At 42.3% G+C, this 27,756-nt stretch overlaps 1 protein-coding gene and 2 non-coding genes across 3 annotated transcripts; 1 reads left to right on the top strand and 2 right to left on the bottom strand.

Annotated features, from left to right (window-relative positions):
* On the bottom strand, positions 1-26,731 carry LOC119728785 (protein EFR3 homolog B-like). The gene is made up of 21 exons (XM_038201180.1): positions 26,449-26,731; positions 25,203-25,279; positions 21,977-22,104; positions 20,278-20,428; positions 18,967-19,088; positions 17,379-17,522; positions 16,605-16,730; positions 15,618-15,696; positions 14,233-14,551; positions 13,004-13,142; positions 12,212-12,260; positions 11,509-11,602; positions 10,674-10,831; positions 9,938-10,099; positions 9,023-9,154; positions 8,207-8,283; positions 5,185-5,309; positions 4,105-4,190; positions 3,272-3,433; positions 1,588-1,637; positions 1-728 (listed from the first exon to the last, which is right to left on the bottom strand). Exons 1-21 carry the CDS (start codon positions 26,453-26,455, stop codon positions 617-619), a joined length of 2,499 nt encoding a protein of 832 aa, XP_038057108.1. The 5' UTR covers positions 26,456-26,731; the 3' UTR covers positions 1-616.
* Positions 5,986-6,059, bottom strand: Trnat-ggu. The gene has a single exon. It is a non-coding gene; the product is annotated as a tRNA-Thr (tRNA).
* Positions 6,400-6,472, top strand: Trnat-agu. Its single transcript has one exon. It is a non-coding gene; the product is annotated as a tRNA-Thr (tRNA).
* Positions 26,732-27,756: the final 1,025 nt, after the last annotated feature.

The following is a 27,756-nucleotide window of genomic DNA, read 5'->3' on the forward strand; positions in this document are numbered from 1 at the left end:
AATTTCAGTTAAAACTTTTGCTCTAGCTAGGCGCTACAGGCGAAAAATCAAAGTGCGCCACGTTAGGGGCCGCGCCACATTAGGGTACATCAACAATACTGACTCGCACGCATATGGCGCGAAGTACACACAACTCATTTTAATCTGAATGTGCACAAAGCATAGCATCTTCGCTTGAGCGTCAGGCACTGTTGGCAATGTATGCCAGTGGTCTCCCCCAACTCTCCCGTAATCGTTGAGGGGGTACTTGTGCACGGAGACCATAGTAAAATCCTCCAGAACTGAGTCTGAGCACGGATCCTCTACACAAGGATAAACGACTCATCTGAGCTTGTGTACAAAATGTACGGAACGGATTGTCCGCATGCGTGATATGCCGCATCCGGGCATAGAACAACGCATAGAACATGTAGAACAATGCGTGCCCGCCATGATCGCCGACAGCTGGCGTCCTGACAGAAATTTGAGCACAAAAAGACTACAGTTGCGTGCCGAGTCTCGCGCACATGTGCGCACGTGCACGCACGAGGCGCAAGTGCCGTATCACGCGTCTAACCAGAAATTTGGGGAAGTTGTTTATCCTTGTGTAGAGGATCCGTGGTCTGAGACGGTTAGGTTAGTAGACGCAGAGTTCTGGGAATTTCATCTCGTAGGTTGGGATGGATTGGAACTGTAGCGGTGTTGAGGGATCAGGCCTGGTGGGGCTTCCTGCTGGTGTCTGAGGGCTTCTGCACACACACAAAAACACACATATATTTTGGAAAAAAGTCAGTAAATATTATACAAATATAACATGATTTGAGGGTGGATAGTTGATATTAGCTCACCAAGGTATTGGAAGCTGACAGAGTAGTTCAGAGGCAAAGCTGAGGGAACTACTTTGTTGACTTTCAGCACCAAGGAAAGCTAATATCGACTATCCACCTTAAACAAACCTTGTTACATTTATTTAACTTTACCTCATAGATATTGACGGAAATTTTGAGTTACGCAGTAGTTATTTCGACAAAATGTTGCTGGGTGTGTGCCGCCATCTTTTCATGTAGCTAGGGCAATGTGCGCACTATCACCGTGCGATACTTTCTCAAATGCTTATTACAGTGCATGCGTAGTACACATCACACGTGTAACCCAAACGATAGTCGACTGCGCAGGCGTATTGACCCTTTGTGTGAATCCTCGCATGCGCAATTGGTAAATGGTTGATGGTGAATGGACCAATAAGAATTTGGCTCTCGCTCATAAATATGTATGAGGTAAAGTTAAAAAAATTAATTATGTGTATTTACCACTGGATCCTAAAAATGGGTCTTTAGGCTATTGTCCACTTTTGCATTAACCATAAGCATTCGAGAGAATACTCCGTTCTTTATTATGATACATCACAAACTTTCAAAGTTAATGCAGATGTTATGTATGTAAAACTGTTGACTGTTCTTTTTAATTTCAATTTTTCAAGATGTGCTCGTGGGCCTCCAACTCAAAATAGCTCTGGCAACATGTGACACATTTTAAAAAGATGGGATCATATGTATAAAGTGTACACACATGTATTCTTAAGATCCAAATTAAATCAAAGTGACTTACTTTGTTACCGTGTCAAGAATATCATTCAACTTCTGCTGCCATTTTTCATTCTGTAACAAAAAAAGAACAACTTAACATGTACTCTAAACAATTTTTAAATATACCTCCCTCCTCTACATCCCCACAGACTTACAAAACCATTCCCCTGCCCTGGTGACTGCTGCTGTTGTCAGCTGGCACAGCAGTCTATGTAATAGACCCTTTCGCAGTGAGGGGATGTGATATTCGAGCAGATTCGGCGATCAATTATGCAACTAGACCACGTCTTGACATCGAGATTCTGACCATTCAGCAGGCGCCTTCTATATCGGGTCCTTGGTTACCCGTTGTCATTGATATCTATAAATAACACCTAGACACGGTATCTACATTGTATTATGCTTTTACGTTGTAAATCGAGCACAAACAGGCTGCGTCACGTGGCCTGTAATGATATTACGCGATGTGCCAACGTCCTGTTATATTTTAAATAACGCACGTATAATGCGAATGCCCTCTTGCGTGTCATGCATAGCACTTTGCCAACAGTTTTGAGAGCCAATGTCGTGTCTAGGTTTTATTTAATGGTTCTATTATCTCTCCATGCCCGTTGTATTACAAAAACATGGCATTCACATTGACCAATCAAGAACTTGGTCCAGATTTCCAAATGAAACGATTTAGTAAAGTTGACTCTGATTGGTTGGCGCGCGGGGTTGCATACATTTGCATACTTAGATATATCAGATGTTGGACCGGAGACAGAGTGAGCTCCGTTGGACAATGGGTGATACTCAGACTACCAAGTCCCTACCGGTACCCCCTAACCAAGTTCTTTCCCTATTAACCGAGTATCAGCCACCGCATCCAGCTTGTCCCCTTATCCAATCCCTGCCCCCTAACAAAACCCTTTCTCCTATTCTTGTGTTAACAGCCCCAACCAATTCATCAATCCCCTCCACCAATCCCCCACCCCCTAACCAAGCCTTTTCCCTACCCTAGTGTCAGGTCATCCCCTACCCTAGTGTCAGTTCATCCCCACCCCATGACCACACCCTTCCCCTTACCCTGGTGTCAGCTGCCGCAGCTAGCTCATCAACCCCTCCCCCAATCCCCACCCCCCTGACCAAACATTCCCCCACCCTAGTGTCAGTTCATCCCCACCCCATGACCACACCCTTCCCCTTACCCTGGTGTCCGCTGCCGCAGCTAGCTCATCAACCCCCTCCCCCAATCCCCCACCCCCTAACCAAACATTCCCCTACCCTAGTGTCAGTTCATCCCCACCCCATGACCACACCCTTCCCCTTACCCTGATGTCAGCTGCCACAGCTAGTTCATCAACCCCTCCCCCAATCCCCCACCCCTAACCAAACATTCCCCCACCCTAGTGTCAGTTTATCCCCACCCTGTGACCACACCCTTCCCCTTACCCTGGTGTCAGCTGCCGCAGCTAGTTCATCAACCCCTCCCCCAATCCCCCACCCCCTAACCAAACATTCCCCTACCCTAGTGTCAGTTCATCCCCACCCCGTGACCAAAACCTTCCCCTTACCCCGGTGTCAGCTGCCGCAGCTAGCTCATCAACCCCCTCCCCCAATCCCTCACCCCCTAACCAAGCCTTTTCCCTACCCTAGTGTCAGGTCACCCCCTACCCTAGTGTCAGTTCATCCCCAGCCCGTGACCACACCCTTCCTCCCCTTACCCTGGTGTCCGCTGCCGCAGCTAGCTCATCCAGTGTGGAGTTCTGGAAGCTATGAAGCACATCTAGCCTCTTCTGCCGTTCGTCTTCAGCCGAGCTGTCGTTTATACCGCTGATCAAGACCTGCTTCAAACTCTCGAAGGTCACCTCCTCTGGCGGCCGTTTCTGTAAACAAGTTGCAAAAACATTTGTTGGACTATACATGTGTATCGCCATACCAATTTGTATGGTGGGGGGGGGGGGTGAGAGTTCAGTGTGAGGCTGCAGACAGGTAACGATGGGCAGCTAGTGAGCTAGTAACTTTAGCTGGAACAATTTTTCCCCTGAAATCTAGACTACAGGATTTTTATGGAGGCTGAGCATTATATATCATCAGTAGTCAGTGACTGGATACTTTATGACACTAGGTGGCGCTATTCACAATGGCCGCTTTTGCCAATATTAACATGATAATTGTCAATGGGAACGAGTGTTTCTCAACTGGATATTATGATTGACCTGTAACTGACTTGTAACCGAAGAACGATTGATTTGTGATAACGTTTGATTGAGGAAACATACGGGCGTCTGTTTTTTTTCCTTGGTTCTCATATTTTTTGGCCTTTGAACTTTAAGTACGATTGGTACATGGCACAATCACGTGGCTCATGCATGAACACGCATTCGTTGGTCCACAGCTTCCGAGATCCGATTGATCTTGTTTTATTTTATTGTGGGAGGTTCCAGACAGGGTTGGCGGTAACAAATTTTGTTCTGGGGTCCGGAGCCAAAAGTAGGTTTTTACGACGCACTTTTTACAACTCCTGTTGTAGTCTCAGTCTTTGCAGAGTACATACCCGTCCAGCTGTTGGTGATGAGTGGAGTAGCTCAAAGTCAACATTAATGGAGCCAACATCCGTCAAACTCCTCGGTCGAGTGTCAACTACAAAAATCAAAAGCGTAAAAAAATAAAGACGACTTGCATCCTGTCATTACACTTATACAAGTAGTTCAAAAGGTTCCCATTTATGGTTCTGGTTCTTTTTCTTTTGTTTAAATTTTTTTCTCCAAAAAATTAGGGGGAAACCCCTTTCCCAAGTTTTGATTTCATAAGTAAGCTGTTAAAGATAGATTATATCATTTGCAGCTATCCAAAAAGTAACTAACAAAATTATTGTTGAAAAACATACTTGGTTTAAAGATAGTAATGGCACTAAACTCCCTGTAAAATTATTCTTTCTGGCATGCTGTCATTTTGAAAAAAACAAAACAATAAAAAAGGTCATTTCCAAAGATGCGTATACATCTAAAGACACGTCTTTGGAAATTTCGGTTAGTAGCTCGTTTTTAATTCAGCAAAGTCGTGAATGGGTGTGCACAAGCATTGACATGACACAGATGTGCCCGGTTGCTATTATTTGTCGATTCAGTGCGTGACATCGCGTAGCTGCTATCGGCTAAATGAGACCATGTCTCGGACGCTGATTTCTGGTGCTATTTAAAACATGACTCGGCAACTTTGAACTGAAATCAAAGTCCTAGAATATAATTTTCTTGGAATTTACAGCTTTCACTGAGCTAGAGCTTCACCAGGTTAGTAGTTTATCACCCTTTTCTAGATTTTGAGCACGTTTGTTGCTTCAAATGAACAAAATGCACAAATGACAAGTAATATACTCTACCTTTAATGTTGACTGCCAAAGTTAATTTGCATTTCAAATTTGTGATTTCATCGTATTCCAGTACAAAATAACATTGGATTGCACAAAGAAATTGACTGAAGCCGCATTCGAACCTGCAAAGTGCAGAACATTATACCAGTGGTCTACCAACTAAACAACTTGTCGCTCTGCCACCAAAATGGAAAACTGTTGACCCAAATTGCTCTCACCTAAGTTTATGCTCGGCAACTCAGTTAAAACTGGCTCACTGCTCACCATTTTGTGGTTCCTGAACATGGATGTATGGAAGAGAGAGACGCGTGACATCATGGCCGCTGCTGGCTAGCGCCTCGCTGATGCTGTCGACATGGAAAAGCAGGTCGGGAGCCACACCTCTTGGACTAATGTAGGGAAAGACACATAAACAGTTGTAGAAAATTCATGAGCAAGTTTGGGTGAGAAGTATGGCTTACTATAGACTAAGGCCAAAACAAAAAGTCTTCGGCTTCTGGTATGGAGCTTGCCCCAAAAGTGGTGCGGTGACGCGCCTATTTTTATACTTTTTTCGCCTTCAAATGTCGGCTGATGACTACAAATGGTGCCCGACTAAATTTAGTGCAAAATATATGGGAGCCCAGAGAGGCAACATAAAGCTTATACTCGATCGTAATCCCATCTAAAAACACATTAAAAATTGTGCAGTAGCAGGATTCCAGTCAAACCAGTGAGTTTGCCGGTTTTGAGACATCATCTTTTGAGACATCATCTTACATCAAAATTTTTAATTTTGCCGACGAGCATGGCTACAGCGACGAGCGCACATACCAGAAACCGGACCCTTTTTTTGGGGCCTAATCCGGCGGCTGCCATTTTCTGAGGTGGAACCAGGCTTGCGCAAGTGGCGCTCAGTTAGTACGCACGCACTCTGGACTCCTTCCATACAAAATGCACGCGCTTGCAGGCAGACATGGTTTCACCTCAAAAAAGCTTCTAATTTAGTTCACCTAATTAGTCTACGATGTGTCCCCAAAAAGTGTCCGTCTAAATATTTTTGATTAAAAAGTTGAACAAAGACATTGACTGGAGCGGGGTTTGAACCTGCGACCTCCGGATAACCGTTCCGGTGCTCTTACCAACTGAGCTATCCAGCCATATGTTGGTGGTTCCCCAATTAGTCAATGTCTTTGTTCAAGGGGCGCTAGTCAGAAGCCATAAACCAGTATGCCATACAGCTAAGGATCACGGCCAAAGTCACAATACAGACCTGGGAAATAGCAACGTAGTTTATTCACCTAGTCAGTTTCCCTGTGTGGTTCATTTGAAAATGTGTAATAAAAAGCCGTATCCTCTCCGAGTGATACCCATTTGCTATTTCCCAGGTCTGTGTCGTGACTTTGGGCGTGATCCCTGGCCGTATGGCATGCTGGTTTACGGTTTCTGACTTGCGCCCTTGAACAAAGATATTGACTAATTGGGGAACCGCCAACATAGGGCTGGATAGCTCAGTTGGTAGAGCACCGGACCAGTTATCCGGAGGTCGCAGGTTCAAGCCTCGCTCCAGTCAATTTCTTTGTTCAACTTTTCAATTGTTATAATTCACCTAGTCAGTTTCCCGGTGTGGTTCAATTTGAAAATAAATATTTTTGAAACAAAACCACAAAGTAAATTTTGAACATCTTTAATTGTGCAGATACTCCTAAGCCTTTGGCCTAAACCCCTATGAGTGATATTCAATTTCCATCACGCCTCACTGCACAATGGTCAATTGATCACAGCAACAGTGTTGGACACTGTGACCGAGTTCCTTGCCTTTATCAATTTCAGTGCTGTGTTAAGTAAGCTGTGCAAAATCCTGCATGTTGTGAAAAAGGGCTACGGTTGGGATTGGAATCATTTGCCTGGCTATCAGTCATCATGGCCAGACCCCAGTTTAATGCTCAAGGGCAAATTGATAACATGTGTAAGCATTGAAATGTTCTTGTACTCGAAGTACTGGTACTCGTATTCATGGAAATGTACTTAACTGCAACACTGTGTAAAACACATGAAAAACTAATAAAATGTCCCTAACTCTGAGTACAGAATAAACATCTTTCATTAGATGCAATTAAAACAATAGCAATAACATTAAGCTGACAAATCAGATCACAATATGCAAAGATTTCAGACTCCATGGCCGAGTTCGGGCGGAATGTTCTTGACTATTATACAACTGACATACACATCCTTGTCATTTGATTGGTGGAACTCACATCACGTGACATTCGTTATTACTCCCATTTGTGTTGGGGCCCAAAAAGTTGGGAAATACATGTACTATTCAACAGTTAGGATCCGTCATTCTTGTTCCATGATGCGGTACTTGTGTGCAAATGCATGCTGGTGTGCCATTCAACGTTGCACGTAGCGCGTATTGTTCCAAAGAGTCAGCGCTACAGCGTTGGGTTCAAACATTTTCGTGAAGGGGTGGTTGGGAAGAGAGAAATACATTTTCCACCAATTTCGTATGCAAATAAAAGTCCAAATATATCAAATGACAAGGATCTACATGTCAGTTATATAAAACAAATATTGAGTGGCTTTAAATTGGACGAGTGAAATGGAAAAAAGTCCATATTTTACCGAGCGACATTTTTCCTCCAATTTCACTCTGAGCCACTCAATATTTGTATATTGTTCTGGCGCTCGAACAGCAAGAACACGACCCATGAACACTGTCCTAGGAACAGGATCACACACCACCTATTCGTCGGGGTTTTGCAAGAACAATATACACGCCGTCAAGAACAATCTGCCACACTCGGCCATTTTGTGCGACTTATAGGAACCTCTCTCTGCATGGACAAAAGAGGCCGCTATTGGCTAGTGTAATTGTCAGCTAGGGCCAAGTTCGCGCAAGGACTATAGTTGACCAATGGTTAACTAACGTTTGCCCGAACTCTGTCTAGTCGACGGTGGTTGACTACGCTAGTCGACTATTTGGAACCAGCCTACTGGGGTTGGTTGCTCCGCTGGTAACCAATAGCCGCGCGCATTCATAACGCTAGCAGAGAGCCAGGATCCAGAAGTTTTGCGATGACATTTTGACCAGTGTTTGACTAGGGACGTTCGCACGTTGCTACCAGTGCACAGGCGTAAGGTACATCACAAATCAACCACTAGTCGACTAATGGTCCTTGCTCGAACTTGGCCTGGTTTTAAGGTCAATACTAGGACAATTAGATGATTGGTCTATGCAGGGAATGATAAGCAGACTGAAAAGCTGCTCCGTGGTTTACAGGGTACCAGCTCAACTTGCCTTGTTGCCGGAACTTTGTCCTCCACGCTTATTGGCGGGAGAAGATAGGGGGCGCTCTTGCGTCTCTCCTCAATGACCTAGACAAAACAACACACTGTCTTGATAAGACTACATTGAATATTGGCTACGTTCAAGAACCGTTGGGATGCTGTCTATTATATGTAATGGACAAAAAATGAAATGTATTTTTGGCAACTCAAGGAACAATACAATCAATCTGAAGCAGGTTAATAAAAAACCTGTCAAATTTTCAGCTCAGTAGATATACTTTTTGAGAAAAATGTGAAAACGCATCTTCGATTTTTCTCGACACAAAGCAAGGTTGCCTTCCAACATCCCTTCCAAAAAATGCATTAACCCTAACTCCCTAGGCATTTTGCTAAGATATAACCTCAATCCTGCAAAGTTCTCCAACTGCCTCCATGTAAAATTGCATACAGCCTCAATCCTGCAAAATCCTCTGTTATTTCTTGAATGTGGTCCTTGGAGGGGTGACCACTGCCTCAACCCTGAAAAATCCTCCAGCAATCACTGACAATAAGGTGAGGCAGAGCCAGTGACATCCTGGAGCAGTGCAGAGGAATTCAAGTATAATATAGGCCTATATTTATGCACGGCTGAGCATAAACAACACAAGGTCCGGCCCAAGACCTTGACACAGTGCATCATTGGAAAGCAGCCACACACTTTTGCTGTATAGCCTCAATCCTGCAAAATCCTCTATTTTGCAAAGAGGATTTTGAGAGGTTAGGGTTCATATATTTTGACTTGATTTGTGTTGAGCAAACACAGAGGCGACTAAAGCTCCACACGTACCTGGGAGATGTGCTGGCACAACGACGGAATGGCAGTCAACTGACCAATCAGATTCAAGTACTGGGCGACGATGCTGTGGATAGCGTACAGGTGAGTCAGGGGCATTTTGCAGTTGGGGTCGCAGGCATGATCCTATGAAGGTGAAAATACAACAACAAGCTAGATGACATACATTTAAGCACAGTTTATCTGTGCATGACCGAATTTGTGAGTTGCACTCTCCATTGGTCGTAGCACAAATAGAGCGTGCAAGTTGACCTCAGATTTTATGGGAATGCAGTACAAACAATGTACAGGCACCATGTGTAGGATTTACAATGTGTGTAACATCCTTTTTTTTTTTGCATATTTTATTTTTGTCCAATTTTTATTTATTTAATTTATAATTTATTTTTTTGGGGACGGGGGAGGGGGTTGGGGGTGGTAATCTGACAACTTTTCTATCCAAAGATGATCACCCCTAAAAGTAGTCATGAAACCCATTGCCATTTCAAAGAATGATGTCTACACTCCATTGAAAAATAGTGCAATTTTAGGGCCCAATTTCATCCAAATTTCACAGAAATACGAGGTCGCAGTCCTGTGCATGGCTCCCCCTTCTTTCTTTTTTTACAAACCCTCAAGTTCATGGCCCACAAAATGCTCTAATAGCAGAGAATTAGAGGGCATGCAAATCATGATTATGCAAGCGTAGCCAATTTTGGGCCTATTTACCGGCCTGCAACCCTATGAGCAGTCCATCAAGCTTCATAAAGAACACCCTCTACGGGTCAAGAACCTAACTTATACCACAAACAAGAGAAGAAATTCAGGCTGTATCCAAATTACTTGGCTACATGGAAGTGGCTGGAATGAACTCCAGAACCTAGGTGTTATATTGTCGGCTGTAGACAGGTTATTCGGACGTGGCCTTACCTGCAGAGCCAGGGCCAGTTTGACCAAATCCACCAGGATATCGTCTGTCCCAAGCTCCACGCACAGCAGCGCCATGGTGCAGTAGATGGCCACAAAGTTCTTGGTGGTGTTCTTGACCCGGATCAGGTTCTCAAAGATGTGCCACTGGAACTCTGCTCCGTGCTGTTCAGGGGAGAAAATAAATAGATATTACACAAAACTCTCAGGGAGTGTGTGGCCTAGTGGTTAGGGTTCGTGACTCATGATCAGAGGGTCCGGGGTTCGAATCCAGCCGCTGGTCATATATTGTGTCCTTGGGTAAGGCACTTCACCCCCACTTGCCTCTCTCCACCCAGGAGTATAAATGGGTACCGGCATTAGCTGGGGAGTAACCTGCGATGGACTGGCATCCCATCCGGGGGGGGGGGGGGGGGGGTAGAAATATTCTCAGTCGTTTCATGCTACTGAAACCGGAGATAAACGCCGGCCTGATGAGCCACATTGGCTCGGGACAGACTTTACTTTACTTACACAAATTTTCCATAGGCCAGAGACCAGACCTCACTACACACGTGTAAATGAGGACTGGCAACGGCCTCATGCTTCTGCAGTTAGGTACCTGTAGATCTTATTGGTCAGGTTGACAAGCACACACAGAATGGAGACGCATGACACATCCCATGTGATAATTAAATTAGGTTGACCCCTACGTCAACCTGACAATCGGCGCGCTAGCCAGGATCAGACTTTAAATTACCTTTCTCATGAACATGATATCCTGCCGCGAAGCCTTTTCACATTTCAGTTCGAGGTCAGCGATGTTCTTGACAATACCACGGTTCGCATATAGCTTGATGACGTTATCACGTCGGTCAATGAGCGTGTGGAGAATCTCTTGTACAATGACACGGATACCTGTGGCATTGCAGTAGAAATATAACATTATGTCAGTGAAGGGCAAACAAATTTACTGTACCTCATACATATTCATGAGCAAGAGCCGAATTCTCACTGGTTCATTCACCATCACATGTAAGCTGCAAGTTTTGCTATTTACCAGGCACGTACGTGAGGATTCACCCACAGGGAAAAAATATATGTGCAGTCGACTATCGCACAGGTCACGATAGTCTACTACACGTGCACTTTACTAAGAAATTGTGGAACTATCGTACAGGGGTAGCGTGCATATGCAAACACCACCCTAGCTAAATGAAAATTGGCAGCACGTGCAGACCATTACGGTGTAACTGCAACTTTCGCGAGCGTCATCTGTCGTGCGTTAAAATGCACATAAACTTGAAAATCTGATTTTGGTTTTCCATGTATCCTGGCTTTCATTTTGAAAATTCCCCACAAATGGAATTCAAGACCTTTCTGTTTCATTGTCACAATAGTTACCAAGCAATTTGTAAAAGGGTTAACGATTCCGTAATCTCGAACCAGTTCCTGACATCAGCACTCGGGTACTTGGGTACTCGGGTACTCGGTTCCAATACACACCCCTGTATCAGAAGTTTGTAGTGTGGCTCAGCACAAGTGAATGTCCGATCCAGTGTCTTTCAGGGAAGAAAATGTGACTGATTCCATACCTGGATTTGTAATGACAGACATGTTGAGAAGAGGCTGAAAGAAGGATGCTGGGAAGGTAGTTGCCATGGAGACAGTGGTGTACTTTGTGCCCACCTACAGAACAAAATATCACATGGCTGAATAAAACCCCACAAATGTCCTATAAATATCCATTCAACATATTGACACAAAACAACATTTTTATTTGTCAACTTTTGAAATCAGTACTGAAAGGTTAACCCTAACCACCCCAACCCTTCAAAATCCAACTGCATGTGTTTCTTTGGAATCTGTTGGAGTGAGTACTGCACTAGGAAACTGATTATGCTTTACTTCAGCTCCGCCCCCCCCCCAAGGTCTCGGCCATCAAGTGACGAAAAAATTTGAAACTCGGTACATGCATAGAACAACTCATCATGAACACACCCAAGAAATTTCATGACTATAGGTCAAAGGGTTTTGGAATTATGGCTAATTAACTATTCATATGTACGAATGGTAATTCTGCTCTGTGTACACGACGTACATGGGTAAATTAAATTAAATTCTATGTTTTTGGTATCAAAAGATGCGCAAGGCTTGAGGCTAAAAAGTCAAAACAACTTGGGTCGCAAAAAAAAAAATCAAGGCTATGAGGGCCCTCCCCCCCGCCCCTTTAGGGTTAAGACATTTTTCATATGGACAAACGATGAATAAATTTAAAGAGATTTTTTTGACACCTACCTCCAATAAACTCTTGAGAAGCATGTCCTGAACAAGAATGTCTCCTTCCCTAGAAAAAAAAAGGGAGAAATAGTTCATTTACAATTTTCGTTGTTGATAACTTATTGGAAATCTGGGTTGAATGAAATGCGAGTTTTCAACCAAAAGTCAATATTTTCACAATGTAGTGAACAAACAATTTGGATCTGAGGAGGGCCATGTCAATAATTAAAGGTAGCGTCCATCATTTGTGATTTGTGCCTTATGTTCGTTTGAAGCAACAAAAGTGCTCAAAGATTAAAGAAGGGTGCTGAACAACTAACCTGATGAAGTTTTAGCTCAGTGAATGCTGTATATTCTGAGAAAAACAATATTCTAGGATCTCGATTTTCAAGTCAAAAGTTGCTGAGTCATGTTTTCAATTGGGCCTGAATTCAGCGTTCAAGACTCATTCTCACTGAACCAATGGCAGCTACGTGATGTCACGCACTCGGCCGACGAATTTTTGCAACCGCGCTCACCGTGTCAACGCTTGCGAGCACTTCACCATAAAAAAAATGAACTATTGATGGACATTTCCAATGATGCATCGTTAGACGCATCATAGGAAAGGCCTTCTTTCATTGATTTCTTAAAAAATACAACTTGTCAAAAAGAATAATTTTACAGGGAATATAGTCCCATTACAATCTTTATACCAAGTATGCTTTTCAACATAATCACAACAGTTACTTTTTTGATAGCTGCAAATGATGGACTGTACCTTTAATGTGGAAAGGAAAAGGTTAAACAAGTTCAATAATCGTGACATACCCTTTGGGTTCCAGTGATAGGGGATGATCCTCTTCCTGTAGTACTGTGCTGCTACGGTCTCTAGGCATGGGAACCTTGCCCATGATGAACATCATGATTTCAATCTTCTGGTAATCAGGGAGGATGTTGGCAAAGGCACCTGACCATGACAAAACAAACAAGACCAATTATTGCAATATTTATCAAATAAATGTGTGGAGATCCGTGGAGCTCCGTATTCCAATGCTTATGGTGTTCGACTTGTGTGCCATGGTTTGTGGGTTGGAAACCTGACGGGAACATGGGGCTTGTGTTCTTGGGCAAGACACTTTACTGCAATGGTTATTGTGTTCGACTCATGTGCCATGGTTTGTGGGCTGGAACCCTGACGGGAACATGGTGCTTGTGGCCTTGGGCAAGACACTTTATTGCAATGGTTACGGTGTTCAACTCATGTGCCATGGGTTGTGGGTTGGAACCCTAATGAGGAACATGGTGCTTGTGTTCTTGGGCAAGACACTTTACTGCAATTGCCTCTCTCTCATTCCAGGAGAATAAATGGGGACGTATGAGGGTGGAGATCAGATTGCACTGATCTCAAGCTGCTGCACATAAAAAAATCTCAGGGGTAATAACTGTGAAGCACTTTGAGACAGGTATAAAGCACTATACATGGATCATAAAGAGTACTGAAATTATATAATTCCCCTACTCCTTACTTTGCCTTCAGCCACTAGTTTCAATATGACGATCCGTTAAGTTCCAGCCCCATGATGTTATGATGATAAGGTTGGCGTAGAGGTACTTTCCTCGACTTCCATCCCTCTGAACCTGGTTCGAATCCAGCCTGGGCCAATATGTGGACTGGGCTTTTCAGTCCCTGCCTGATTCCATTGGTTTTCCCTAGAATATCATTCTGGGGTTTTCCTCCCACCACTAAAACTGTAATTTCCTTTCACATCTTCTACCAAGGGACCCAACTGGAAATAAATCAAGAGACGTTCGTGGGCTATCCCTGCCATTGACGAATATTTACAAACAATTGTGACCAATCACAGCCAAATGACAGCATAACCGAAAATCTGACACGCATGCACTTACACGTAACATGTGCAAAGAATGCTGTGTGGCATTGGGATATGTGTGTGTTGTTGCCCACCGTGCAAAGTGGGCATTGTTAATAACCAAAGAAGGAGCAGTCCATTTGTCACTCTTGATAAAAATCCTAGTTCGACTGCTTTTATTCTTACCAATCGTGTCAATGATTGCCTCCTCGAATAATATCTCCTCGTTCTCATCAAATTTCTGCTTTGTCTTCTTGGAGCTAGAGGCCGAGCGGTCAGTGGACGATGCCTGTCCCCCGGACAGACGTTCGTCCACGGACATCCGTAAGTGTCGCAAGAGGGTGTTGAAGATCTCAAGGACCGAGGGCCCCACCGCGCCATCTGCGGCGATGGCCACAATCTCCTTGAGAATCTCCACGATGCTGCGTTTGATCTTCGGCGTGTTCTTCATGTGCTCGTCCAGGTGGAGCAGTAGAAAGTGGGGCGTGACATAGCGGTACTGGGACTGTAAAAAGAAAGAATTGACAACGCGTGACCAAACCCAACCCAACTAAAGTTGCCTGCGCTACTTTGGATAATAAATAAAAAGAAAAAAAATTCAAAAATCATGCGCAGTGGAAATCAATACGAGCAGTCAACATTTTCATTCGCATAATATCTGCATTTATTTCAGATGTCAAACTGAGTGATTTATCAAAATGAGGAATGTAAGATCTCTCTATAGCATATACAAAAACACTTGGTGAAAAACAAAATTTTTAAGACTCATTTTGTACAATCTAGCATCTGACATTTGTGATCGTTAATTCACCTTTACTCACGATAAAGCATTTTTTGCTGTGAACCTTCCTCAATCATCCAAGATGTATCTAATATAACAACTGAAGGTTTCCGTTATTCCTCTGTAATAGGATTGACCAGACATTATCTACTTTCATTGTCAGACATTTAATTTTTCTGGCCCTTGCAGTATGTTTCATAGAATTCTTTAGGACTTCTCTACAATGTGCGTCAAAAAGAAAGTGACCAAAATGAGTGATTTCTTCTCCTTATAAAAAGTACTTATATTTGATACACCAATGAAACATTTTCTCCTACCCATCTGAAAAAAGAATTACTGAAATTGATCCTAGCTATCAGAATTTATGCATGCAAAATGCATCGGTGGAGGAAGTATTTAAAATCAGCCGGTACATTATCAGCTGTTGACCACCCACGTGACAGATTTTCAACCAATAGGAACGGGTAAACTGTCTTAGGTATTTATGAATAAAGAGTATACATCAATGCATATTGGTAAATGATCAGTGGTGGACAGCTGAATTTTATATTATTTCTATTAAAATGGAAATAACTTGTGAATAGGGTATACAAATTACCTGAAATTTCCACATTTTGAAATTTCCACAGTTACTAGTCAATGACATGTACATTATTCCTATATTATTTTTTATTAAATGCAGCGAACCCCATATCTTAAAAAAAAATTGACTCGGTCACTTTCTTATTGACTCACACTGAAGGTTTATGGCATTGGTTTAATCTAAATATTTTAAAAAGTGCTACACTACCTGTATGGAGTACATGATTCCTTTGAAGACTTTAATGGCAAAGTTGTTGGGCACCCACAACTCATGCAGGTCTAGGTGTCTGGAAGGACAAAACCAAGTTGGTGTGAAATATGGCATTCTCAATTTTGCACTTCCTGTGCTATTGTTGAGTTACACTCCAAAAATAGATTTTTGTTTTTAAATTGTTCTTCACTTTTCAATTAGACACTGAATCAAAAAACTCTGCCAACATTACTTTATGGAAGATTTACTTTGCAAATTTTGAATTATTTGTGGTCCTACATTTGTCCTACAATAATTCAGGGGTACCTTTCTTTGCGCAATGGGCGCAAAAGCAACCCAAAATATAAGCGCATTTTCAGAGGGTTGAAACTATTCAAAACAAGTGATCTGCCCATCGCATGTGTCGCCTTTTCCGCGGTTTGTGTTCTTCAAAAAAGTCAAATTTTGTGCATTTGTAAACGACCTCAAATGACCCCCGTGGAGGCTTGTCACGTTTGGTCTGGACATTAAAAGGCTTCAAAATTATTCTAAAGCCAGATATGAAGCCGAAGCTGGATATAGTTTTCTTTATGCTTCCAAAGCTACAGCTTTGAAGAATCCTTGGTTTCATAAAAGGCAGGAGTTAGAGTAGATAAGTTGTTAGTGGATCAAGGGCGGATCCAGAACACAATTTTTTGGGGGGCCCAAAAAAATTTTGGTCCCCCCAAAAAGTGGGTCAAAAAAATTACGGCGTGGGGTTCGGGGCCCGCTTAAGGGCCCCGAAATTTTTTTGGATTCTAGATGCTCTGTGATGCGATCTGAGGCAAATTCTGACCACTTTAACCAATGTTTTTTTGAGGAAAAGATGGTGGTGTACTCATTGCCTGCCTTTATTGCGATGTCACATTAAAAAAAAAAAAAAAAATTGGTTTCGTTTTTGGGGGGGGGGGCCATGGCCCCCTTTGGCCCCCCCCCTGGATCCGCCATTGTAGTGGATAAACATACTTGAGTACAGGCTTGATGACTGTATGGATGTTTGCGTAGGCTGCACGTCTCATGACATCACGAAGACAGGAATCAGCCAACACCTCAGGCTTCTCCTCTGGGTGATCATGAACTGGAGACTCGTGACTACAATGAACAAACAAAAAGGGTCTAGAAATCATTTACAAGATGGAATTTGCTTTGGGAAATTCAGTATTGGGTTTTGCCCTTCACTGTCGTATTTTATGAACACTGTATACAAGTGTTGCAGTACTCGTACTTGAGTATATTTTTGGTACTCGTACTCGTACTCATGAGAATGTACTCTTATACTCAAGACACAGTCCTCGTACTAATGATAAAGTACTTTTTCTGTTGCAAATGATCTCCTGCAAGAATTGAAGAAAAAAAAGAAGAGTGCTAGAAAAGAACAAACTTTCTATTGTTTGAAAGGTTTCTGCATTTGTTTAATGCCTAGTTTGACAGCAAAAACGCCCTTGGGAACACGTGTATCCTTGAAATTCGCTCCTACTTATGGAAAAGTACTTGTTCTCAATAACATTATTGGCTGCTCGTACTCGTACTCATGAAAAAAAAGTTTTCACTTAAAAAAAAAGTAGGAGTACTTTGTCATGAGTACGAATATGAGTACAAGCCGGGTGGGACTCGAACCCCTGACTTCCTGCAACATTTTTTGAGCCGTTACGTTGGTACGTTTCTTGTACTTGCACTATTTCTAATGGTCTTTTTTATTACATAACCCCATACAAAACAAACATATCAACAAAATCGCACCTGTCGAACCCCTCGTTCATGTTGAAGAGAAAAGAAGGGACAATTTTGTCCATGTAGGTGGTGTCCCAGATATTAACTTGTAGTTCGTCGCTGACTGTCTTGCGCACTACACCCTGTAAGCCCTTGAGGCCAGCTAGACGAATTCTGTAAAGAATAAGAGGTCAAAGTCATGTCATAGGTCACAGTTCAAAGGAGATTTTCATTTTATCTCTGATTTTGATTTGGAAAATCACTGCCCCAGTGACTACTTGATAACTGTAGATTTTTTTGGTAACATTTTAAGACAACTCACCTTTTGTCTTTTGAGTGTGTTTTCTGCCAGTCGGCCAATCCCGATCAATTATAAACAAGACCTTGCTAGACCAGTACAAGACCAACAGAGGACCTCCAGTCTCAAATTAAGTCTCAAGCTATTCAAATGAACTGCAAGGAAGGCATTCCTTTGTCATTATTCGTGCCCTGTTTCTTGTGAATGGCCGGGTGTTGTGCTTGCTCTACAATTGGTCTTGTGTGTAGTCTTGTGATGGTCTTGACTACAGCATTGATCAGCAAACTTTAGCAAAGACCCAAAAGGGAGTGATTGGGATCTACTGAGTGAGCACTTTGCCATCTACTGCTCTGCGTCCTAACTAGTGGGTGCTTCAATCAATTGTCAAGCTTAAATACTTTTCCCATATCAGGGCCCAATTTCAAGGCTCTGCTTACCACAGAATTCTGCGCTTACGATCACCACTGTTTGCTAACCGCGCTAGCAGAAAACTTCTGTGCTAACCCTGTAAGCACAGAATCCTTAGTCACGGGATGTTCACAAGCGCAGAAGCCAAAATTCCTCGCTTACCCGTGAAATATGCTTACCGTAAGCGCAGACTTTTCTGCTACAGTAAGCGGAGTCATGAAATTAGGCCCTGATTGTAAGTGGTGAGCAGCCACATTAGTCAATTTGAGTCAAATACTTTGAGTTCCCTAACGTGGTGCACTTTGATGTTTCCGTCAACTTTCCTGCTGCAGTGTTGCCAAACCTCTTTGCTGACAAGTTTAAAATTCATTGAGTTAAATACTGATACTATCACCTTAATAATGCTTGCTGTTCAACCCTTGTGGGTAATTTTAGTGCAATGAAATTTGTAACAGTCTGAAATTTAAAAATGGTGGTGTCCAGAAATTGGGCCCAAAATCGGCAGAGTGTTCACTAACGTGTCGTACTCGAACAAATCTTAAAAATTCCCAGGTGAACATTTTAAGGATTTCTTTCAAGTTGAAAAATTCTCCACACACCTATCAAACTACATGTTTGTCGGAATTTATTTGGTTTTTCTTTGGTTGCATGTACTTGAAAAGAGTTCACCGCGCACTTGTAAAAATAGTACCAACATGTGACCAAGGTAAAATTTCTTTTCAACTTTGTAACTGGTAGGCATACTCACGGTATCTGAATGGGAATGATTAAAGCCTGATAAAATGTCACTTACAATGCAATTCAAGGTCAAACCTTTGCTCTAGCAAGGCACTAGAGGCGAAATATCAGAATGCCCAACATTTCGGGCTGCACTACGTTAGGGGACATCTACAATACAAGGGTAAGACTCACTTGCGTCTTGTTTCTGCGTGGTCGCTGTTGTTGTGACACATAGAGGCAAACTTCGAGATGAAGAAATCGTAGGTGCGATGGTAAGACGGTGTGTCCTCCTCAATCTGAGAAAACTTCACAAACTGATGGAGCAGAAAAAGAACACCAAACAATGTAATCCAGCCCAACAAAATGAGAACTGTTGAGAATTTCAGAAGCCCTAAAATAGATATTGCACAATGGAAGTCAATGAAACAGTGCACATTTTTCAGCCACTTAAATTTGCACTTTTGGCAGAATGTGCTTTTTGGGGTTCAAAAACTACCAAGAAATAAAAGCAGTTGCAAAGATCATTTTAAGTAAAATATGAAAGTTCAGCCCTTATGCCTTGAAAACTGTTATTTTCATGTAAGTAACACGCGAAGGAATTTTGGGGTACAGAAATTTGGTCGATAAACCATTTGAGCCCTCGCTCGCCGTTATTTTAGTCACTATTATGTTGCTTTTCCAAAGGGTGTCGCAAACATGTGAGCTAGCGTTTGAAGGAATCGGTCATGGACAGTAAAAAATATCAATCCACTTCTGCTGCAATGCCTTTATACACAGGCTAGTCACCAACAGTCGGATCACATTTTCAATAAGCACTGTGACTAGTCAAGTTCAGTCAACAGACAAAAGCAGGTATCGGGTACATGTAAGTACAGCCGGCCTATCACCTGCAGTCATGGCAAGGCTGTATCAAGTTACATCAAACAGTCACAGCCAGTCAATCCTGCTTTGTTAAGCAGGGAGCTCTTAACTGATAAAAACAGTCACTTGATTGATTGATTTTGACTGCCTGGGATGACTTTGTAGAATTTGCCAGACAGAGAGGGAAGTTTAAAAATGAATAACCTATTCTCTTCAAAGAATGGATTTTTTTACTCCTTACAAATTCTATATTGTATGTTTGTTTTAACGAAATTATTATTTCGAATTGGGGTGTCTGCAACCCTCTGAAAAAGGTCTTTCATTTTGTGCAATAATGACCACCCTTTGAGAGCAGAATAAATTTTGTGAATAAACAATTCAACAACTAAACGTCAGTGGATTTTTTAGTTCAATGTCCCACTGAAAAGAGAACACCTTTTATATTGCTAGGAAAATAGCAATTGGAAAAAAAATATCTATTTTTTGAGGGGAAACTCGAAAATAGCACGGGGAATGCATATTTAAAATTAATAGTTGCTGGTCTCTACACCTTCCTAGATGCCCCTCCACCCCCAGAGAAATCCTCTAAAACTCTGTGGTGGATTTGGAAAGGTTAGGGTTATGAATCGACATGGCACTCACTGAGTTTGTTCCAAGTATCTGCAGCTCAGGCATGTTGGACTCTAGCAACTTGTGGACCATCCTGAGGAAACTCTCCACGAAGAGATTCAGGCTCTGGGCGTGGCAAGCCAGGAGGAGCTGATCCAGAGCCTGCATTGAGATGACTACGTATCTAAAGCAACAAAGGAAAAACAAATCATCAACATTGCAAACAAATCTAAATCGTGCTGTGTCACATATGCAAATATTTGATCATCCACTAAATATCAGAATAGCATTTTTTTCGTTATTTAAAACAATTTATTAACCCTAACTTCCTAGACCTTTTTGCTAGGATGTAGCCTCAATCCTGCAAAATCCTCCAATTGGCCTCATGGAAAAATAGCATTTAGCCTCAATCCTGCAAATTCCTCCATAATTTCTTGAATATGGTCCGTGAAGGGGTGACCACTGCCTGAATCCTGCAAAATCCTGCGGCAGTGACTGTCAATATGTTGAGGCTTGGCCAGTGACATCCTGGAGCAGTACGGAGGATTTCAAGCATAATACAGGCCTGTATTTATGCATGGCTGAGCAAAAACAACACAAGGTCTGGCCTAAGACCTTGACAAAGTGCATCCTATGAAATAAGTAACACACTTTTGCCATGTAACCTCACTTTTGCCATGTAACCTCAATCCTCCAAATTCCTCCACTTCGGCAAAGAGGATTTTGAAGGATTCAGCGCGGTTAGGGTTAGTTATTTCAAACGCCATGTGTATTGACAGTCAGGATGTGAATTTGCAGTTAATTTTTGTTAACGTTTACCAAATATTTAAATACGGTTTGAACATTTGCAAACAAGCCCTCTGGTTTGATTCAGGTTCAGTTCAGACATTTGTATCTGAGCATCTGTTCAGTTTCATTTAGGCTGCAAATTACATGTCCAAAGCACTTGCTTTGGGAGTATACCTGTTAATCGTCTTCATGCATAGTAAACCTCTTTTAGGAGATCTTTGAAGGACTCAGTCCCATGCCAGAATAAGCACGGCCATGCTACACTGCCGCTGCTTTACAGAGTGAATTTAAATAACTATTTTTGATGTGCTTGTAGTGCAAGATTTTGAATGAAAATTGAGCTGCATACGTGAAAAACACATCCATATATGTCCCTTTTTATTTAACCAAAAGTGCAACTCAACAACATTTTGATGTCACAAACTATTACAAGTGGTCCGAGGACCACATGTGTCTCCCTTTTATGTTTCGTGTTTGTAACAAAAGGCAAAATGTGCACTTTTTAAAACAATCAATGACCCTTGTGTCCAAGTTTCATGGAATTCAGGTGAATACTTGGGTAAGGAGAGTAATTATTTTGAAAAACTTTAACATAAACTTTAACATACATGTACGGATGAATACGGCCATACATTTGTACACACGGTAATATAAAGAATTTAGGACTGGTAGGTGTTTCCCAAAACATACATTTGGGCGACACACAAAAAATACCCCACTGGTATTTTTTCTTTCACATTGATGGTGATTGAAGGTGCATGAAGCATTTCCAATTAATTTTCCCCCAAAGTCGACCTCAAATGTGTTGCCTGACTTTGATTGCTTCCCTTCGCTTTTTGTGTCAGGAGATTAAAGCCAACAAATTAAAGCCAACACCTCAGGACCAGTACTACTGCACTACTTCTCCTTAACCCATTTATATTTGTACATGTATGTATATTACCCAATCCTCTGTCGGTAGACATCTCTGTCCAGTCGGTGGGCCAGGTATCCTCCAATACGATCCAGTTTCTCATTATGAGAGACGGCGTAGAAAGTCAGCTTCTCCATGTTACTACGCACCAAGCCATCCTGACACAAACAAAAATTGAACAAGAAATATTGTCATTGTCAAATGTTGTGTTTCATATTATTTGCTAGCAGTATTTTCGAAGTCCAAGTCATAGAAATCCACACGGTTTACATTTTAAAATAAAGAGAAAATGCTGAAAAACCCACTTTCAAGTAAAACTGACTGAGGTGCAATTATAGTAAACTGTTCTTTTTAAAGGTTGAACACAGAAATAGACTGCAAAGTGGGGTTTGAACCTAAATCTCCAGATTGCTGTTCCGGTGCTCTACCAACTGAGGTATCAAGCCCTAGGTTGCCGGATCCCCATGTTATCAGTGTCTTTGTTCAAGGGGCGTTAGTCAGAAGCCATGAACCAATATGTAGCCAAGGATCAAGCCCAAAGTCAAGTCGCTAGCAAAAATAACAATGCTGCAAAACTGGGACTTGCACTCAGACAGAATATGGCTTTTTATTACAAATGTTCAAATGAACCACAATGGGGAATCTAGCTTGGCACGTTATAATAGTCTCTTTTTTTTAAAGGATGAATATCAAATTGACTAGAGCGGGGTTTGAACCTGAGACCTCCAGATTGCTGACCGGGTCTACCAACTGTTAACTTACATCCGGCATTGCAGAGGCTGTTACTCTGTATACTTCCAGCAAAGAAAAATAACAGCTATATCTACTGCAGTTGGACTGATGAGAGACCTAATGAAAACGCTACTGGTGTGCTTACAGAACTGTACATGTACATTAATGTTGTGCAAAACCGACCCGAAACTGAAAAAGACCCAACCCAAAACTTTGGTCGCATTGTCCACCATTTCAGTCTGGGCGGGTCGGTTTCAGTTTTGCGTTTGCGAGTTTTTGGTCAGGACGGGTCGGTTAAGCAATATGTGAAAAAAAACCCAAAACCTAAAATAAATGGGAACAGTTTGCAAATTCACGAGGTGCAATATTATTACAGATTATACTGTGCCACGCCCAGTACGACCAACGTCAATGTGCGTGTATGTTTGCGGTCTATCACGTACAGACACGCACATTCTATAACGTGTGGGCCCACCAGTAGTTTAGCTTATGAGTCTTCACTGTATCGTATGCTATGATTCTGTAACGATTAGACAACGATTTCCATGCAATGCGGGTAAGTTCAGGCACAAAAAGTGGACAGAATTGCCAAAGCAAGAGAATCAATATTCAGGGGTTTTTTTTGGGGTCATTTTTGCTTGAATTTCTTTCGGGTCGGGTCGGGTCGGGCCAAATATGGGAAGTTCAGATCGTTTTCGGTTCGGATTCGGTTTTTAATAGAATGTTTCGGGTCGGTTTGGCCTGGTCAACCTGACCCGATGCGAATGTCAGACAAGTCGACTGTTGAGACAACTCGACTCTGGACAAGTCGACCGGTCACACGCAGGCACGTCGACCGGCGCAGCAAATGGGCGCACAGGCCCGGCACAAACGATGTCACCGTGCACGGTACGGCCACGTTGACCGGGGATGCACGCACGTGGCCTTGAAAAAAACGAACGATGTGCACGGACAATCATGCTGCGCTATATCGGCTCTGTTATATGCAACAACAAAAAACTCATGTGTCATCACTCCCAAACGGCGACCAGCCGCCGTCAAAGTCCCCGGCACTATCCCCGAAACTAGGCCCAAAACATGCGAGGCGACTTGTCTCAACAGTCGACTTGTCTTTCCATTTATCGCACATACGGTCGAGTTGTCTCAACGGTCGACTTGTCTGACCCCCCCCCCCCCCTGATGCACAACATTAGGTCCTACATGTAGGTTTTTTTGTAAACATGATGCCAGATCATGTATGTATATCCAAACTAGTCCGAGTAACTTGGACCCAACTTATCGCCTTTTTAAAAATTTGGACATGGTCTGGCGATAGTAGGGTCCAAGCCCATTCCTCGACCTAGACAACACAGTCACTGACGGTCCCAAAAACCAACATTTTCCAACAAAAAACATCAGATTTCACCTTCAAAACGGCCTCCAAATTACTAGATATGCCACCTGAGGTACAAGTAGACATCGATAATTAAGATAGTTGTACTGAAGTTTACTTACGATCCGGAAAAAAGTGAAATTTTCCGTTCATTTCGGAGAGCTCCCCTCGCGATCTTGAACACGTTAAATTTGCGATCGTGTTTAAAGTTTGAACGACGCGATTTCTTCTACATGCCCAGCGTACATTCGATGGTCCCCGTATCCCGAGTGCGATTCCGTTACCGAGCGCGCGCGATGCATTGATTATGATAATGAGTAGACTGGATCACGTTTGTAAACACATGTGCATTTCAAACGATAATAGGGAGTCGGGAACTAGCGCAGCTTTTATAGCGGGTACCAGTTCAAGCTGGTTCCTGATTCCCTTTTACAGTTCGAAATGCACATGTATGTGTTTACAAACGTGACTCATTATCATAATCGATGCATCGCGCGCGCTCGGTAACGGAATCGCATACGGGATACGGGGACCATCGAATGTACGCTGGGCATGTAGAAGAAATCGCGTCGTTCAAACTTTAAACACGATCGCAATTTTAACGTGTTCAAGATCGCGAGGGGAGCTCTCCGAAATGAACGGAAAATTTCACTTTTTTCCGGATCGTAAGTAAACTTCAGTACAACTATCTTAATTATCGATGTCTACTTGTACCTCAGGTGGCATATCTAGTAATTTGGAGGCCGTTTTGAAGGTGAAATCTGATGTTTTTTGTTGGAAAATGTTGGTTTTTGGGACTGTCAGTGACTGTGTTGTCTAGGTCGAGGAATGGGCTTGGACCCTACTATCGCCAGACCATGTCCAAATTGTCCAGTCTCCTGACGATGACTAGAGCAGGCTAGTCGAAACGTTGAGACCAAAGACAAGTTCTTTTAGAACTTACAGCAGGACTGTTCTAAACAGAACAAAAAACTACTTAGCAAGTTGATAATAAGCAGGACAAGTTCTTCTCAGAACTAATATCTTCTAAGCAGTAGTTATTAGCACATGGTGTTACCGCAAAAACCCGAAACGATACCGATACCCCACCATGCAAAGCCTCAAATCTTATATAAGTTGGGTCCAAGTTACTCGGACTATATCCAAACTCACCTCGGGATCCGCTGGGAATATGCTGTCCACCAAACGCTTGTACCGAGGCTTACATGATGACAGGCAGTTACAGCACCCTGCATAAACGTAATGGGTCATGCTGGTAAACACGCCTGGTATGCATCAATGCCAAGCAGTGAGCGGGATACCAGGGAAAAAAAGGGAGCCCATGCGTGTGCATTTCGGTCATGCATAAAGAAAGGCAAAGCGCAGAATATAAAGTGTAATTTACACAACGAAAAAACAAAGTGTGTAGGAAAATGCCAATTATAAGCAATTTCAAAAATCAAAATCAACCATGAGAGTAAATATTACATATAGAAATAAATTTAAAAAAATACAATGGATTTACCCCAATAAATTTCATGCACCATCGACCATTGAAGATTATTGGTTTTTGAGGAGAATAAATAAAATCGGGTTTTGGGTGTAAAGAGAAAGACAAATTGTCATAATATGAATTGACATCTACTTGTACTGATTATAGACTGTAAAATTCCACTTTTAAATATTATTAAAATGGTAGAGACACATTTAATTGAATAATTGGCAAATTAGAAACTAAAAGGTGCATCTTTTAATGCGTTACTTTGAGTTTGAAGTCCAACTGAGCGAAGTACTCCTAGAACCATGAGGCTCCGTGTAGTGTAGCCCCATAAATGTGGCCTATTTACTGGACTGCCTCCGTAAACATAGGCACACATCCACATGTACAAAAAGCGTGTCGACTTTGCCAAATTTTGATTTTCACATTTAGGCTTACTTTTTACGGTTTTTTTTGCTTTAGAAGCATTCTCACCCTCTATATAGGCTAATCAGAAAGTGCTGCCTTTTTCGTGAAATTTCCGGATTCATTTGCACACGTTTGCGTATCAAAATTTCAACATGAAATTTCACAAAAATTAAACATCTGAAAAGGCAGCACTTTCTGATTAGCCTTTATAGAGGGTGAGAATGCTTCTAAAGCAAAAAAAATCTACAAAGTAAGCCTAAATGTGAAAATCAAAATTTGGCAAAGTCGACACGTTTTTTGTACATGTGGATGTGTGGCCTATGTTTACGGAGGCAGTCCAGTAAATAAATAGGCCACATTTATGGGGCTACATGTAGTGGAGCCTCATACTAGTTCTAGGAGTAAGACTGAAGCAGTTGGGAAGAACCTTTTTTTCACACTCTCCATAGCTTTGTACACAACCAAAGCACTGACGTGTGAATACTGCATTCCTCTCTCCCTATAAAAACTTACCAGGCATCGCTCTAGTTTTCCCGGAACTGGTTCAACGCAATCGAACGGCAATACGGGGAGTTTGTGCAAGATTCACGCCCCTCGTTTCTCATGTCCCTGCAGAACTTACTGAGGCAAAATCAACATCATCTTGGCATCCGTATTAATTCATGAAGATGTGAGTGACTACAGTTGAACAAAAGCAGACTGATACTCCAGTATTTTAATTATTTTAAATGCAAAATGTTAATGCTGTCATTATCTTTCGTGATGTGAGCCTGTTATAGCGCCCTCAATTGACAATTCGTAAACAAGAAATGAGGTTATTGAAATTTGGAATTCGTTGTGGTTCTGGCTTCTGATGCTGGTCACGTGACAATAATAAATTGATAACTGAAGTCTTTTGTAGTCGAAGCTAAATATAATGATCTGGTCTTAGGTCTCACGTCAAACGAATTTGATGTTCTTGAACAAAATTTGGACCCATATTGACTTGGAGTGTCCATATCGGGCTTTCTAAATCTCAAGAAGTCCAGAGCTGCCAGAGCCGAAATTTCGAAACCCCGAACAAATGTGGATTAAACCTTCGGTTGTCTTAATTTTAACAGTAACAAACAAAGATTCGAGAAAGTGTAGCTGTTCATGTACAATCTATTAGGTATATGAAATCGGATTGTCTTCTGAGCTTTCATTACTTCCGTCCGTTTAATCATCTCCCCGTGACCCGTATTAACGGTTAATTGTTAGCATGGGCGTCGCAAGAGGGGGAGGGGCCAAGGGGGGGGGGGAGGGTTAACGTTTGCCCCCCCCCGGAAAAATAATAATAAAGGGGGGGGGGGGGGTTATAAAAAGGAAACAAACAGAGACGGGAAGTCATACTGCTGTTCATTTATCGGGTGGGGGGGGGGGGGCAAATGTCCCTGCCCACTTTCGAAAAATGATAAATCGAGAATATGCTGGAAAAGTGCAGGGATTTGGGGGGGGGGCGATGTGCTTTGCCCACCCTTTAGAGAAAATCCTAGCGACGCCCATGGTTCGTTGTTATTGGGCGTTAGGTCTACACGCTGATATAAAATACTGACAGTTAAAGCATTTAAAATTGCGGCTTTCCCCTTTTAATCGCAAGAAATAACTTGAGACTGAAAAGTATATGAGTACGATTAAGTGCACTTTCTCCGATCCACTGAGCAATATAGGCTATAGTGTTGTAGTCGAGAACTTTTCTAAGATCTCACATGAAGCTTTTGTTAGTGAAATACCGGATTTGCCTCAATTAAAACATGAATTCATGATGAAAGATTACCGGTCCTCTGACATTTGGATTGACTG

Source organism: Patiria miniata, unplaced genomic scaffold, assembly GCF_015706575.1.
Source record: "Patiria miniata isolate m_02_andy unplaced genomic scaffold, ASM1570657v1 HiC_scaffold_20, whole genome shotgun sequence".
NCBI lineage: Eukaryota > Metazoa > Echinodermata > Asteroidea > Valvatida > Asterinidae > Patiria > Patiria miniata.

Coding starts and splice junctions, on each gene's coding strand:
- LOC119728785 (XM_038201180.1), bottom strand. Junction 9,155..9,937: donor AACTGGCCCTGGCTCTGCAG/GTAAGGCCACGT, acceptor TCACCTTCATAG/GATCATGCCTGCGACCCCAA. Junction 729..1,587: donor ATTCTTGACACGGTAACAAA/GTAAGTCACTTT, acceptor GTGTGTGTGCAG/AAGCCCTCAGACACCAGCAG.